This window comes from Xiphophorus hellerii, chromosome 4 (genome assembly GCF_003331165.1).
Source record: "Xiphophorus hellerii strain 12219 chromosome 4, Xiphophorus_hellerii-4.1, whole genome shotgun sequence".
NCBI classification, from domain to species: Eukaryota; Metazoa; Chordata; class Actinopteri; order Cyprinodontiformes; family Poeciliidae; genus Xiphophorus; species Xiphophorus hellerii.
Window position 1 is genome coordinate 29,259,115 of NC_045675.1, and position 16,642 is coordinate 29,275,756.

The 16,642-nt window shown below is 40.9% G+C and overlaps 1 protein-coding gene across 6 annotated transcripts in view; it reads left to right on the top strand.

The window, feature by feature from the left end:
* Positions 1 to 12,606, top strand: part of kif13ba (kinesin family member 13Ba) — a 55,889-nt gene extending 43,283 nt beyond the window's left edge. For 2 of the 6 annotated variants that reach the window (XM_032559976.1, XM_032559975.1), the window contains exons 28-39: positions 81 to 207; positions 909 to 964; positions 1,048 to 1,172; positions 1,260 to 1,535; positions 1,640 to 1,792; positions 1,878 to 1,955; positions 2,039 to 2,089; positions 2,741 to 2,891; positions 3,555 to 3,685; positions 3,787 to 3,849; positions 4,849 to 5,419; positions 6,187 to 6,392. In XM_032559976.1, the coding sequence (XP_032415867.1) occupies positions 81 to 207; positions 909 to 964; positions 1,048 to 1,172; positions 1,260 to 1,535; positions 1,640 to 1,792; positions 1,878 to 1,955; positions 2,039 to 2,089; positions 2,741 to 2,891; positions 3,555 to 3,685; positions 3,787 to 3,849; positions 4,849 to 5,419; positions 6,187 to 6,392 (1,988 nt within the window). Of the gene's footprint in view, positions 1 to 80; positions 208 to 908; positions 965 to 1,047; positions 1,173 to 1,259; positions 1,536 to 1,639; positions 1,793 to 1,877; positions 1,956 to 2,038; positions 2,090 to 2,740; positions 2,892 to 3,554; positions 3,686 to 3,786; positions 3,850 to 4,848; positions 5,420 to 6,186 lie in introns of all 6 variants that reach the window. The other 4 variants (XM_032559978.1, XM_032559979.1, XM_032559980.1 and 1 more) reach the window with 4 other exon arrangements.
* The last annotated feature ends 4,036 nt before the right edge of the window (positions 12,607 to 16,642 follow it).

Sequence of the window (16,642 nt, forward strand, 5' to 3'; positions counted from 1 at the left end):
ACCCCAAGAATTGATTTTAAAAAATGGAAAATGTTCACTTTGTGTCTGACATGTTTAAATGTTACCATGTTTGTGTCCAGAAAAGACAGAGGATGACATGGAGAGGGAGGCGCAGCTGCTGGAGTGGAGGTTGACCCTCACTGAGGAGAGGAACGCCGTCATGGTGCCCTCTGCTGGCAGCGGCATTCCTGGCGCTCCCGCAGAGTGGTACGTCCCCTGATGTGTTCAGCAGATTGTTGTAGGGCTGGGTGCTGTGGGTTAAAAATGAAATCTCATATTTTGTTTTCCTTTTTATTTTGCTCACTTTCTTTTCTGTGAAAGAAATGAGGAATTATAGGAAATGTTTTCAAAAAGTGATTTATTTTTCAATCTTCCCTTTTTTGTGAGTTGTACAGCAAAGTATTGGGGTTGGGCCTTGAGAATTTTTGTTGAATTACAAGAATATAGTCATAATATTAGAATAAATACGCAACTTTGCTAGAAGAATGTCTTAAAATACGAGAAAAAAGTTGTTTTAATTAGGGGAAAAAAAATTGGATAAGTAATTTTTTACTTTTAGTTTTCATAAAATTTCTACTTCATTCTCCTCACATTACAACTTTATTCTGGTAATATTAAGACTTAATTCTTATATTATTTCAAGTGTATTTTAATAATATTATGTCTTTATTCTCGCGAAAAAAATTAATCTTAGCCTGACTTATATTTTGTTGTAGAGTTGGCCTGAATTCAAAGTCCAAATAAATAGAATCTGTAAATCACTCTTGTCAAACAAGATGGCTGACATCACGCCGAACTATAAAAATCCATGGTGAAAAGAAAAAACAAATCACAAATTCCTTTAAATAAAACCAATTTGTCACCCAAGCATAAAACCCCCCACATACATAGTGTTTTTCTGTTCACAGGGCGCCTCTACCAGGGATGGAAACGCACATTCCAGTCCTCTTCTTGGACCTTAAACGTAATCAGTTTTGTTAGCTAGCGCAGGTTGCCCTAACGTCACCTTAGTTTCTTATCAAACATACATTTTCTCTTTTCCCCCAGCCGACGACTTCAACTCCCAGGAGCAGTTTGAAGTGCCTGAAGCCGGAGGCTGGGACGCCATGTTGACTGGAGAAGACGAGGACGACTTCTTCGACCTGCAGATTGTCAAACATTACGATGGAGAGGTGAGCATCTACTCTCTCTCTCTCTTCCTTTCTTTTTCTGGCTGCCTTTCTGCTCACGCTACAGTGATGACCCTCAATGACCGCCAGGTGAAAGCCGAGGCATCGTGGGACTCCACCGTCCATGAGTGTCCCCAGCTGAGTCGTGGCGGGTCGTGGCCGGAGCAGCGCGTCTACCTGACGGTGCGGGCGGTGGTCCAGCTCAGCCACCCCGCCGACATGCAGCTGGTGCTGAGGAAGAGGATCTGCGTCAACGTCAACCCGGGTCGCCAGGGTTTTGCCCACAACTTCCTCAGGAGGATGTCGACCCGCAGCACCATACCTGGCTGCGGTGTCACTTTCGAAGTGGTTTCCAACATTCCTGGGGTAAGACGAGGAACAGGAGGACGCAGGCGTTTAGTTGGGCTGAAAGTGCCTCACAAAAATATTCCTGACCGTACCCGACATGTTTCTTTTTTTCCTTCTTTCAGGATGCTCCAGGTTCAGAGGACAGGGAGATGCTAGCCCGGCTGGCTGCGAGCGCACACAACAGCCAATCAGGAGATGACGAGGCCGCCATTGAGAAATACCTCCGCAGCGTGATGAGCCTGGAGAACATCCTGACCCTGGATAGACTCAGACAGGTAGAAGGAGAACCTCCCAGCACTGTAAACAATGACTGATCATCAGGAATGCTAAACGTTTCTGATTTGTTTGAACTTGTTAAAGGAAGTAGCAGTGAAGGAGCAGCTGACTGGCAAGGGGAGGAGTAACAGGAGGAGTCTGAGCTCTCCGTCTGTTCACAGGGTAAAATAAATGATCAGATTCTTCCATGTGATACGGAAACGGAGAAATATTTTCCTAATGTTTCTGTCTGTCTCACGTTTCAGCTGTCTGGAAGTAGGCAGGACCTGTCCACGTCTTGCCTGTTGGATGATAAGGTAGCGCAGATTCCTTTACCGACCTGCTGCTTGGTTTTAAACTCTGGAGACATTTATTAAATTTTTATATTTGTATATGCCAGTAGCTGATACGATGATGTGTCATAATGAGACGTTCCACCTATTCTTATTTATTTATTTGTTTTTATTTGACACATTGTCTCATTTATAAGACAAACTTATTTTGTTAAAATAAGCAAAAATTACTAACACAACATCAAAGAAATATGAGCTAAAAACAAGGGCAAGTTTTGTACGAAAATAAATTTAAATTGGCCTTCTGGTTTTCTGACAGGTCTGTATTGATAAAACAAGGAAAATTACAAACATAGCGAAAATGAGAAATTTGACTCTGTTAAATAAGCTAATAAAATATGAGCTAAAAACAAAGGCGAGTTTTATAAGAAAATAAATTTTAATTGGTCTTTTAATATATATAACTTCATGAATGTACTTATTTGTTTAATGGGTTCGGCATTCATGTCTTGATTGAAGAAGAGGCTCTGTATACCTCTCAATGACCTGAACATGATTCAGTGGGGTGGCCAGTATTTTTTATGAGGGTCCCAGGGCCCCTTTTGCCCCCCTCTTGCAGTCGCCACTGCTGAAAACTTCCTTCATTCTGAAACGAATCCTGTCTTTGCTCCTCAGGGTCGATGGGAGAGTCAGCAGGATATCTTCATGCCCACCCACCGCACCCTCCCTCGCCCGGCTTCATCCCCGTCTACATACTCTACCTCCCCCTCTTCATCCACCATGCCCTTCAATATGACCCCCCCACACAACCAGGAACCAGAGCAAGGTAAACATCCTGCCTTTTATGGCCTCTCTGCCCCACCATCTTTACTTTTCTAGCCATCCTCCACTCCCTCTGTCTTTGTTTCTTCCTCTTTTTTGTTTTTAGCGCTTTCCTCTCTTGTGTAACGATTCAGACATTTATCACTTTATTCCATGTTTCCCACTATTAAACATCCCTCAGCCTTGATAAATGTGTGAACTCATTTTCGTGTTTTTTCAGCTTTTTACACCCACTCTGCTCTTCTAACCCCGCCAACGTTGTCGCTGATCAGTGCTGTGCCATGTCTGATGATTTCATTGTGAATATTTCTGATGGCTAACCGTGATTTCTTTCCCATTTCAGTGTGACATCAAGTTAATTTTGTTTCAGAAATGAACAGAATTAATGATGAATTTCTGTCGCAGTAATTTAGAGCCTCATAGCTGATAAATAAATCACTTCTGTGATTGTGTTTTGTGTTGTGCTTTATTAGACGCTTCCTCTGTCAATCTGTCACTATGTTGGTGATTTTTTTTTTTTTTTGTTGCCATTTTCTGGACTTGCTTTCAACTTCTCGTCTTAATCTTTCACACTTCCTCCACCTCCCGGACCTCCTCTTGTTTTCTCGTTTCCTTCCTCTCCTCTGCCTCCACCTCGCTGCCTCTCCCCCTCTTCTTCCTTCCCCAGGTCGTTTAGGACTTGCTGCCTCTTATCTTTCAGTTAAGGCCCTGGTTCCTCAGATGCCCAAACTGCTCAAGTCTCTGTTTCCTGCTCGGGACGACAAGAAAGAGCTCAGACCTTCGCCACACGGCCAGCAGGTCAGCGGAAACAGAAACTGCTGATGCAGCGAAAAAAGGAAAAAAAAAGACTGCTTCATAAGCGATTAAAAGGTGTGATCTAACTTTTGTCTGTCACTCAGCAGCATGTGCCTCGCATTGTTGCATCAACGGGAGGGGACGATAGCAGAGGCAAGCCTGAGACGGTGAGAGATCCATATGAAGTGGTAATCTAACCAATTTAGCAACTTTTCAGACAAAAATATTGGTATCAGCCAAAATCAGAATTGGGAGGTCTGTTAGGAAAAAGGCGATCAGTGCAGCACTGCAAAATGTATTCACATCCAACCCTCTGCTGTAAAGGGAACAGCTGGCCTGTCTGCAGAAAACCATTCACTTTTCTAAAAACTTCTTGCAGCTTTTACGCAAACTCTCGATTTTATTTTCAACTGTCCAAACGCAGATTGAATGTAAAATCAGTCGACCAGCAGATTTTCTTAGTTCATCTCTAATAGGGTGAGATTTCTTTGGGGATTGCCAAAAACATTTTTGATCAGTTTAGATTTTTTTTTTTTTTTTTTTAAACGTACAAAAGCTTATATGTTTACATGTGCAGAATTCCTTGTTCAAATTGAAATGTGTTTTGATTAAATAATCTGAATGTATCGTTTATATAGGCACAAATTTAATCTGATCATAATGTGAGAAGGTGTCAGTTGCTGATATTAGGAGGAAAAGAAATGTAAATGTTAGGAGCTAGTTTTATTTTACGTCTAACATCTTTTTTTCAATGAAAAGTTATATATCATCACCTTCCTAAAATAACAGCCAAATCGTTTTTTGCAAAAATTTATTTATTTTTTCCCTTTATTATTATATATTTTTTGGCAACAAAGGACTTTTAGGTCATTACTTTAGGAAGGTGACATTATCAAACTACCATTTGCTGTATTTGTAGCAACAGTTGCTGGAATGGGAGTTTGTGTAGAACCAGCAACACTGAGAGCCAAATTCTGTATTTTATTACTTAGATTAAACGTTTGTCTGGATTCATAAACTAAATATTATGTCCTGATGGCTCACAATGAAGAGTTTTGAGATTGCTGATTTTTATCCTTGGTGTTTTTTGGGTTTTTTTGACTTGTCGTTCTCCGCATGCTGTCGCCTGTCCCTCTGTTGCCGCGGCAACCGTTGGGCCCCTGCAGGCTGTTGTCCCATCACCCGCTGCCAAAGACCGAAGGGCCGAGTTTCCGGACGTCCCTCCTCTTCCTGTGCATGACCCGCATGACACCACCCCCCTCAGCCCCCTCAGCCAGTCGTCGAGCGGGTATTTCTCCGCTAGCGTTTCCACGGTTACCCTGTCCGACGTCCTCCAACCCTCCTCGTCGTCTTCGTCCCTCCTGGGCGCCGACGCGGCGTCACCCTCAAACCCCCAACAGCAGCAGCAGCAGCAGCAGCAGGGCGCTGATAGGAACGATGTTGTGACCTCTCCCCCCCAGTGCGGCGCCAAGATGGCCGTCGCAGCGTCCAATCACAACAACAGCGTCCCGGCAGAGCTCTCCTTCTCCAATCAGAAGCTAGTTGAAGGCTTTGAGCGGCTGGAGATCTTTGTGGATGACGGCGACGGCCGCGGTCATGACGACGTGCCACCTGACTGGCTGGCGGAGGGCGCGTACGTCACCGTAGGAAGCAACAAGGCCGGAACTGTGCGCTACGTGGGGACGACGCAGTTCGCCGACGGAGTGTGGGTGGGCGTGGAGCTGGACACCCCAGTAGGTAAGTGTGAGATTTAATGGGCCGGGTTCTTGAAATTCTTGGAAATGCTTCAGTTTCAATTAGGTGTTTTCAAGGTTTGGAAAGTGCCCGTCATACAAACTGCACCGTTTTGTAATTAAGTGCAATTTATCGTTTGATTAAAAGCATAAACTTTAAAACATTGTTTACAGTTCAAACCAGATATTTTCGTACATCTAATGAAATGTAAACTTTAGCATCCATTTTTCTTCTTTCTGTCTGAAGGTAAATCAGACCACATTTTTCTTGTTTTAGGTTAATTAAAGTTATAGAAATTACTTTTGTTTGCTAAATGTCAAGAAACCTTAGCGAGGACATTTTTTTACAACTCTCTTTATATATTGCGTTCAAGCTCTTAATTTGAATATTAACACGATTTGTTTGAGTTGTTTCAGTGTAATGAACATTTATTATTCCTAATGGCTCAACAACTTATTGATAAGTTATTAAAATTGGGGGATCATTTTTGTTAAACCAGTGTTTTGTTCTCGGACCAGTCAGATGTATAGAGTGCGTGAGAGAGACATTTCAAAACTTTAAATTTTGTTATATTTTAATTTCCCTCACTTCTGCTACAGGATGTAGATCACTAGAACAAGACTTTTAATAGCAGTAATAGATGACAAGTTTTTAACTCCAACTTGTGGCGCTGGAAAAGTTTGAAAAACGTACCTTGAAAAGCGCTTGAATTTCACTGTGGGGGAGAAATCTACGAACCCTGATGACCTGGATTGTTTTCCTTCCTGCAGGTAAGAACGACGGGTCAGTCGGAGGCCACCGATACTTCCTCTGCAAACCAGGCTATGGGGTGCTGGTCCGCCCAGACCGGCTGTCGCGCCGTGACCGAGCCGCTCGGCGAACTACGGATGTCGCTCAGCCGGCCCACGTCCCCGTCCTGCGAGGGGAAGCCATCATAGCTCGTAGAGGAGAGAACCGCAAGTCCTGGAGCAACTGAGATGGGAGAGAGACAAACTCCCCACGGCCCATCTGCTCTTCCTTGACTCCTAAAAACACATCAGGCTCTGTCTACTTCCTGGTAACATGTTGCTGGAAGCTCCACTTCAAGTCAAAGAAAAAAACCAGATCAGAGTAAAGAGCCTGTGGAGAGTGACTGTTCAGTCCAATGAAGGGCTGGTTACCACACGGGGGAAATGATGCCGTCTGTGGGAAGCTGGTGGCTAGTACGCTGAGGGCGAACGGGAGCCGAAGCGTCCGTTCAGAGATCCTCTCTGAGTCGATACGCAGCAATGCAAACTCGTCACGTCTTTTTAAAACACTATTTAAAAGAAAGTCAGATCCATACTGAAAAAGATGGAACTTATAGGATTATTTTGGTTTGTTTTACATATAAATAAGGAAATGGAGGAAGAAACACTTTGACTGAAAGATTTTTGACGAGAATTGTTTGCTTCCCTGCATATCGGCTTTCCCCCGAAGTTCCCGAACACACCACACGACAACAACGATGACCGCCGCCCTCCTGAACTGAGCCTCGTCGCTCCCTTCCTGGACTTTTTTTTTTCTTCTTTTTTTAAAGTCTCCAGAACGTGCCTTTCGCCATGGTCTGGTTTGTGTTTGCTTTCTGTGTTTTGTCTTACTCGCGTTCCGTTTGCCGTGTCATGTGTCGACGAGAAAGCCTTGTGCAAAGTGTGAGGTGATCTCAGGGACCGCAGAGGGGGAGGGGCTTCGTGTATGTGTTTGTGAAACGTAGTGTGCGTAAAATATATTGTGTCAAAAGATGAAGCCGCGTGGACAAAAGCCACCAGAGGTTGGCTTTTATTATTTTATTTTATTTTCTTTTGCACTGGACACGTTGGAGGGAAAAGCTTCTGCACGTGAGCATGGAGAGTGCTGGAGATTTCCGATGATGGCTACTGTCGTTTCAATGCAAGTGTCGACGGAAAGACGAAGAAGGATGTGTTTAGTTGGGAGAGTTTCTGCTTGAGAAAAAGCTAATTTTATTCTATGCATGTGATTTAAAAAAAAAAAAATCTAACACAACTGGGAAAATGAGTGCATTTGGGAGAGCGTCTGCTTGTTTTTACATTCCAGACACACCTGGCGAAGAAAACTCAGATAACCTTGGAAGGTTTAAAATTAGTTTTTATGATTTCATGAAACATTCCAGAGGCATTTTAACCTGAACACTGACCTATAGAGATGTTTCCAAGATATTTTTTTAGGACTCTACTAGACGGCATCCATTTGCTGTACAGCGAGATAAAGGGCAACTCCACCTTTTTAACCAAGCGTTTCTTCTCTACTGAGGTCAGAGGGCAACACGTAAAGCATTGGCGCATTGTTGTGTCACCAAGAGGGGGCTGTTGGGATGAGTTTGATATAAAGATGGAAGAGGAATGTTTTATCTGTCCTGGGACGCTTTGTCATTCTGTTACTACAGCTGCCGGCTATGTTCTGCTGATGACGGCTGGGGTTATGATTCTGGATGCGTAGTCTGTTCTCACTGTCTGTTCCTGTGGTGATCACGTCCGGTCAGAGTTTTATATACACTCTTCATCAGTGCAAATTTCATTTTTATGCTGGACTTTAAATGAAGCATTTAACTAATTATTTTTCCATGGTAGAATAGCTTCAATGATTTTGGACCCATTTGTAGACAAATGTCTTACCTCTTATTGTTTACCTCCAGAAATTTTGAGCATGCGCCCGATTTTGGAGGGCAAACAAATGATTCTTTATGCCATCCATAGCAGTGCTGCCACGGAAAACCATTTTGAAAATAAAACCTATGATTAATTTGGTGCCGTGCCACACAACTAAGCTAAACATAATGCAGAAAAAAACATTGAACAATAACCCAAAACCACTTGTATTCTTATTTTTTCTCGCTCTCTGAGGTATGAAGATTCAACACCAAAAAAAGCATGCAAACATTTCCCACACAAAGAACAGAACCTTAAGTCTGTTGGTACAGTTTTATGTTTTCAAGTTTGATATTTATTTTGTGATCATTAATAAGACCTCGTCTGAAAACAGCTATGGTTGACTGGCTAATTTAAACACCTGCGGTAAAGATGTGATGATCTGTCCGAGAGTTGGTGTGTGAGTCCCCCCTTTTTTCTTTAACTGAACAAAACACACCAAATTCTGCAGCCCCTCTACATGTTAAGGTTGTCAAAGTCAAGCTAGCATAACTGACCTACTTCCCTCTGACTCGTTTTACTTCTTTCAATTAAAACTTTTTTCTGACTTTTTAAGACGTGATACACTTGAACTTTGTTATCTAGTTGTACTGTTGACAATTAGCATCAAAACATTGGATTCATCTTTCTTTTTTGCGTCCTTTATACATTTAAGATTTGGCTTGGTAGGTTGAGAATTCGACAGCCAAAACCAATGGTAGCTATCGTCGATGAGCAGGATTTTCTTGGAATCTTGGAAACCACAACTATTGTTTGATTTAATTCCAGCTGGATATTTCACCACTGCTGTTTTAGCAGAAATAATAGAACAAATTTGTTTCAATTATGCAGCTAGGAAGTTTCTATAGGATTGATATTTGGGGCCGTTCCAGAAGTTTAATGCGTAGTCTACGTATCAACCTTCCAGCATCATCATTCAACTGTGTTTTGCATCAATAAAACCCTCAATTTGAAATGCTCTCCATGCTGATGAATAGTGCATGTAAATCTGTGACTAGCCCTGCACACTCAGGACTCTAAGAATCTCTAACATTGAAGATGTTTTGTAAGTTATCAGTTATACTGTGTGCGTATAGAGACCCTTGTCCCTCAAGAGTCCATTGGGATTTCATCTGTTTTATAATCACGTGTTCTTTACTTGAGAGGTAAGCAATAAGTATTTTGATCGGGTTGCTTCTACACTTGCTTTTATCGCACGGGAGCTGATGAAGTTGTTTTATTGGAATGATTATTGCACAATGATTTATTGAGAATTGCTGCTATGAGCGTTGTAAATAGACTTGTAAATGAATCAGTCGATTTTTGTTTTTCTCCGTCTCTTGCTGTGCGCTTGAATGGATATGAATTGTTTTGATAAAGCTAAGGGGTGGTGCTTTGGGTGGTTCGTATTCTTTAGGTGATGTTGAGGCACTTTGTCTTGTGAGCAGGGAAGAGAAGGTGGTGAGGACGAGCACACCCGTGTTCTTATAAGGAAAGAGACACTTTCAATGTTGAATCTGCAATAACGTTGGAATCTAGTTTGTCACCAGAGTTGAGTTTATGATTTGTGCATTTTAGTCGTGGGCCATTTACCATTAACGAGGTACAGAGTTTTTGATTAACACATAACTACGCTTCTCCACTTTCCCATGCCTACATAAAAAATTAGAGATGCTCCAATTTAAAATTTTGGGCCGATAATATTAACCGATATTTCCCTATATCACTTATAAGTAATATCGGAGCCCTGAACACCAGGCACAAACGGGAACAAGATGAAAATAGACATCACTTGTTAATATCACCCCAATTTTACTTATTTTATCGACATGTTTAAAAAATGACTAACATTGGCCGACACCAATGTTGATGTCGATATATTGTGCATCCCTCATGCAAACGTTAAGCTGTTTGGAAAGATGGTCATAACAAACATGGATAATAGTGTGGAGCCTGAAGAAGTAATACTGATCACTTTTAGTTATGAAACACTTTTAAGACTACAATTAGCAAGTTAGCAGCAGCTACCTTAGCAGATAGCCCAACTAAAGAGGCTAATATTACCTTTAGCTTCTAATACATAGATCTCATGTGACGTCACGCTTTTGGGAACTTTGTAACTGACAGCCATCTTGGTAGGTATGCGTAGCTAATTGTCATAACAGGTGCTATGGAGTTGCTATGACAACAATAAACAAGCCACAAGCTTAGAACTAGCTCTCGCCTCATTCCTATCTAACTTATAGACATTATAAGTACATTACAACTACTAAGTCATAAACTTTTTCTCCATCGACTTTCTTTTTGTTGGCCTCAAAGCCATGGTTCATCTATGCTTGGTGCTGCGCTTGCTTACCAAGATGGCGGTTCAGTGGCGCAGATGCAGGCGCAGTTCAGACTTGTCTGAACTATGTATACTCCAAGTATTACTTTGGACTAATGTGATACAAAAGCAATAATATTCTGTACAATAAGCATTTGAAAAACTACTAGCTAGTTTTAACTGTCAAAAATAATAATTTACAGTTAACAGTGCTACTGTTGTAATCAGTACTTTACACTTTATTTCTAACTGTATCACACAACAAGACTGTCGACAGGCCCATGGCTAATGCAGCTGTTATTTAGCCTGATGTATTGGAGTTCTCTGATTGGTCGGGAGATTTGACTGTTTTGTAATTTTCTGGTTCTAACAGGTGGTTCTGAAGGAAAGGCAGTAAGTTTTCTGATGTGTGTGTGTGAAGGAATGTTGTGTAGCTCCGCTCTGATGGAAAACGATCACCAGCTGCTTCCTGCGAGGCTGCTGGACCTTCCTTTTCCAGTCCGGCCTCAGAGATGGTTGCCGTGGGGACGGAGACGGGGTCGCAGGGGGCTGAGATCACTTCAGACTTCCGCTTGTTTCTTTTTGTTGCTGTGCCTCAGAAACCACGACTCTTTCACACGTCGTGTTATATCGACTACACTTTGCACAGAGGGGAGAAAAATGTACAACTCTTGGATGGAAACGACACACCTGTTTGGGATTTTTGTTTTTCTGTTCAATGTTCTCGAGCTACAAGCTCTTCTATTTAAGTAAAAAAAGAAAAAAACACTTTACACTTCATGTTCTTGTTTTATCTAAAAGCAGAGCTAAGCTCAGCTACAGCAAACAGTCAGTCCTCTGTATAAACAAGGTTTGTAGGATCCCAAAGTATGGATGAACTCTGACCTCTGAGTGGATTTAGAGCAACAAAAAGACATTTGAACACAATAAAATGGTTGTTCGTTTTTACACTGGTGCCAAGCCAGCGTTATTTATGGATCCGTATCAGCCATTAGAGGCACTTTGTTCTATTTTTATTCCCATTTGTATCTTGCATATTTAGTCTTTATGAGCCTTCAGACCTTCACACTGTTTCCTTTTTTTTTTTTTTTGTTCATCGTGCTGTTCCGAGTGCAGCCCCCTGCCTCTAATGTGGCCTTCAGCCTGGATGCAGAGCAATTTCCAGCTGAGCAGTCTCAGTTCTCTCTCTCTTTCTCTAAAGGTGCGGTTTATTACATTAAACTTTCAGAAAACTGTCTATCTTTGCGGGTTGTTTACAAAATAATAAGAGCCCACTTTGGTTTCCTGTCGTAAAGAAAGTCTTTTGGTCTCAGGAGCTGTCAGGTTCATCACTGCCTGTTTCCCAATGAAGGAGTTTGCCTAGATTCGCCCCCTAGTGGCTGCTTTGAACACACCAGCCAGAAAATGGAGGGATTTGTCTTCCATGCTGGGAATTTTAGCTGCAACCAGAAAAAAACAAAAAGGGAGTCACAACTACCCAGGACCATATCAGATAAAATCTAGTTTCAGGATTTAAATTTATTTTATTTTATTTTTTATTTTTTTTGGCTAAAGCAGAATTGGAAGTTTATTTTAACCTTTGAGCTACCTCAGTCCTTGCTCCAGTGTGTTCCTACCGGCTTCAGTGTGTTCTCGAACATCAAAAGGAACCACAGAAACGAGCAATACAGAGCTGCCAGGTGCAGCGTCCAACCATTTCAATAAATTTCAACTCCATCTCCTGTTTGGGTTATTTTCTCCTCCATGTTACTCCAGCCATATTTACCTGGGCTGCATAACGATGAAGGCTCATAAGAGTGCGAAGGTTACTTTGCCCTCATGTAGCTGAGGATGAACTGTAATGCTCAGCTGTTTGTTTTTAATGTGGCCTTGGCCCGGTCAACAGTATTACTATTATCATTGTAAGAAATCATGATCAGTCACTGCTGCTGTTGATTGTGTGGAGCAGGAATGTCTGGCTGCATCATTTCTGTGTGTGTTCTCTGGATGTGTGTGTGTGTGCGTGTGTGTGTGTACATATGCGCATATTAAGACTTATAAAGTAGAGAAATCTGAGCACAAGTTTGGGTTTTGATTAATTTAATTGTTTTATGTAATAATTTTATGCTGCAATCCAAAGAATAAACATGTATAATAATACATTTATTTTCATCTTTAATCATCTGAACAGTAGATAGATTAAGAATAAAAAAAAATTATGAGGATTTTCTTGCTTGGTGTGTGATGTAACTTTTACTTTTTATTTCTTTCTGCGCTGACGTAGCTAAAGCTTGGATTCCAATTTGGGACAATTACTGCCACCTGCTGGTCAATAAGAAGCAATACAAGGGGCTCAAAAGCATGTTCGCAGGAATCCTCTAAGGTAGGAAAAGCGTCTCTGAAGAAACATTTGAAGCCTATAGAGTCCGTCTGGTGATATGGGGGGGAAATTAATCTCCACGACTTCTTACAATTAAGTCGTTTCCACTAAGTTAAGTCGAGGCCACTTTTTTTTTTCTCCCAGTCTGTAGAAACTGTTAGCTTAATTGTTTAACATGTTGAAGTACTAGCTTGATAAATGTTATCAAATTAGAGGGGAGGGGAAGACGCCTGCTTCCTTATCTTGTTGGTTTAACCCTCAGTCCCTGAATTTAAAATGATATATAAAAATGTCTTTCGCTTTTAAGCAGAGGATAAATCAGGTAGAGATTGGTAGGTGTGAGAAAAATGAGCATAATGTGTTTCAAGTCATTTTCTAGACTAGCATATGAGTTACTTTATTAAACTGCTCTTAAAACAGCCCCACACAATGACTGGTACTTAACCACTAGATTCATACCGCCCATTAAGCTTAGGAAAGTGCGCAAGTTTGATTTCTGCTGGGTGAACGTGGCGCAGGGGCAGAGTCACGACCCAAGTACGGAGGCCTCAGTCCTCAATGCGGCAACCACAGATTGAAGGTCAAAAGGCCACTACAGTCGAAAAAAAATCCTTCAAAAAAACAGCACTCCCATCAAAAATGGGTGTATTTCACACTCCGACCACTAGATGGCAGCAATGCGGTTCCGATATGACCCTCTTCTGCTGCAGAGCGAAGATTTAAAGCAATTTGGTGACAAGAAGTATAAAAGGGCTTAAAGGAATATATATTTACCACAGACAGTATTTAATAGTTTCAACATTGATACATTGTTTCTATTGCATGTAAAAACAGTCAAATTTCATATTTGAGATCCACAGGTAAACTGACCTTGCACTTCCCCTCAGTGAAAGGCTGTGGAGGCGTTTCTTCATCAGGGCCAGTTACACAAGTGGTGACAAAATGTTTGAGGCCGAGATGAAGACTCACCAGGCCCACAGCTAAAACGGAATAGTTTCAGGTCTTGTGTATGTGTTGAAATGCCCTGGTCAAATTCAAGACTTAATGTTATTTCACGGCTGCTCTCCGTCCAGCTGACTTTAGCTGCAGCTATTCTACGTAGCAAGTAAGAAATGCAGCGACACGGAGCATCGAGTTTGATCAGCTTTTATTCCCTTGTAAATAGAATATCGATAAAAACACACCTTAAAATAACAAATCAAGGTTTATTGAACAGATGAAAAAGTAACAAAAGGCATATGTAGATTTTCTACATAGCAATTACACAACAGTCTACTTGTCCAAAAAAGGCACTAAATCTTGAAATAGAAATGAACAAGGGGATTTAAAAAAACAAAAGTAATAAAAAAATCTGATCCAACATCCATCCAGTTGAGGTTTTATATTTTTGTTTTACAGAGATGTGTTGAAGAGCTTATTGCCAGACCGATGGACCATCGTTTTTTTTTTTTCTAAAACTGCTAGAAGAAGTGTAGCGTTTCCAGTCCCTGGCTAATGGGATGAGAAGATTTAAGGCCGGAGAGCACACAGTAAATGACAACCGCATGAAAGATGTACATATAGAAAACTGTTTTCATCTGAAGAATGTTCAGAAATAAACATGATTGAAGGCAGATGTTGACCTGCATTTGTACAAATGAGGGGGGGGAAAAAAAAAAAGACTCGACAAACATCAATACAGATCAGACAGAACTGGAAGAGCAAAAACCTCTGGAAGAGGGTTTTCTTTTCACAACAACTCAGTGATTACATCACGTTCTGGCACAAAACGGTCATCAGGACACAGAACCTAAATCGACAGAATGAAAACAGGTTGAGGCTGAAAATAGGAAGCCGATGGGGGAGGAAAAGGAGGGGTTAGCTTATTTTAAATACTGGCAAATAAATCAGTAATTTGTCTATTTCTGCAACACAACGTGTTCTGAATGAACGATCTACTCTTCTTTTTTTTTTTTTAACACGATGAGGAAAGATCCCATAATCTAAAACCAGTTTGCTCAGATCCCTTCCATGTAGTCCTCTCCTGTTTTCAACAGATACAGTATATGTCCTTTAGTTTGAATAATTTCAAAATGGCAACACCAGACCCCAGTAAGTCTGCCACGCAGGCAGCGGATGAAATGATTCAAATAATCTCATGACAGCAGATTTTGTTTTCCTAAACTAACGACTGGCTTCCTTTCACAAAGGTTTCTGCTGGGCAGATTTAAACCAAAAAGAAAAGGTTTTTGGTGTAAATAATAATAATAATAATAAAAAAAAAGATGACAGAGAGCTACATAACTGATAATGCCACTAACGCTTAAAGCAAAGACGGACAGCTCTGCTGTCACAAAAATGGAAACAGTCCATCACCGAAAACACTGAAGATTCGTGTTAAAATCTCCCAAATTAGGAAGGATTTGAACAACTGATTTACTGGAGCAGAACTTCCCTTTACGATCAGTTTTATATTTATTCAACCTACTTAGAGAAGCGGTTTCCCCCAGCATCACATTTCTTTACTTTTTGTTTTGTTTGTTTTATTAAAAAAAAGAACTTCATCACAGTTTTCCGACAGCGAGACCGTTCTCTGATCTGGTTTTTTCTTTTAAAAGTCTAAAAAAAAAAAAAAAAAAAAAAAAAAAGTGGAAGCAGCAGCAGCAGAGTAACGTTTGAGGAGTAGCTTCTAGCTGACGTGGAGTGTCTGAGGTATCCGTGTCAAAGTTTAACTCTAAAATAAGACGTCAGCCTTTACATCACTGAAAAACGATGAACTGCTTTGAATGTACGGCCATTACAGAAGCCCGTTTGCTCAAAAACATACTAAAACATCTGGTAATCAAAATACAAAAATTAAGACTTGCTAAAACTCGAAATGAAGCGATTTGCACTTGACCTGCTGATTCCGGTTTGAACTTATTTGGGTTTTAAGGTTAAGGATTGATGGTTCTTTGATAGTGGTCACCATTTTGATTTGACAAAGTAAAGTAAATCTAAAACTATCCATTATTTCTTAAAATTGTTAGCTTCTAGCATTTATCTACTTTTAGCTAAATACAAAAAGTCCATCAAGGCACAAGCAGTAGGTTGTTTAATGGTGGGAGTTTTTACTTTTGACGTATCTCAATGATGATTAGGGGGGGAAAAAGTTGTTTGTTTTTTTTTTTTACTATTGAATCTGCCGATTCCGATCTCTGGCTGAATAATCGGTGCATTTCCAGTAAAATTTGCCACTTTTTTCCAACCCAAACTGGCTTACCCCCCAGTTTATTATTAAATCGTTAAAATTCTTAGCTCATTATTTGAAACTGTAAACTAAGTTGCCACTTCAGTTACAAACTAGGACTATATTCTTATAACTTCTTACTGAATCAAGATGTTGTGAAGCATAATTCATTGCATAACCACCTAGCATTTTACATCTGTTTTCCTGCTCAAGTTGCCCTTGGTAAAATCCATTTTACTTTCACTTAGGAATCCCTTGGTGCAAAGACGATAATGATTCGGGCCGGCTGTTTCACACTTTAACCCAAACCAAGTGTTTCATCCCAGCGGTAGAGGATGTAGGACTTTTTAGAAAGGTCAGGAACAATTTGGAGCTCCCATTAAAAATAAAAATAGGAGCCAAGTAGAAATCTAGCCCACATTTAGTATTCTGACCTTTTCATGCCTTTTTTTAGCCGACTGCCAAACGATTGGCGCACAGCTGGGTGGGCTTTCCCTTCACTACTCCTTTGCTCCGTTAGGTAGTGCACCGAGTCGTTTACCAGCCACCACAAAGTGCGCCAGTCACAAAAAAAAACAACCCAAGTGAGCATACATCTGTGAGCTACAGCGGTGTTTGGAAAGAATCATAAAACGGTAACCTGTAGCAACCGGGTCGTTACAGCAAAAATGAG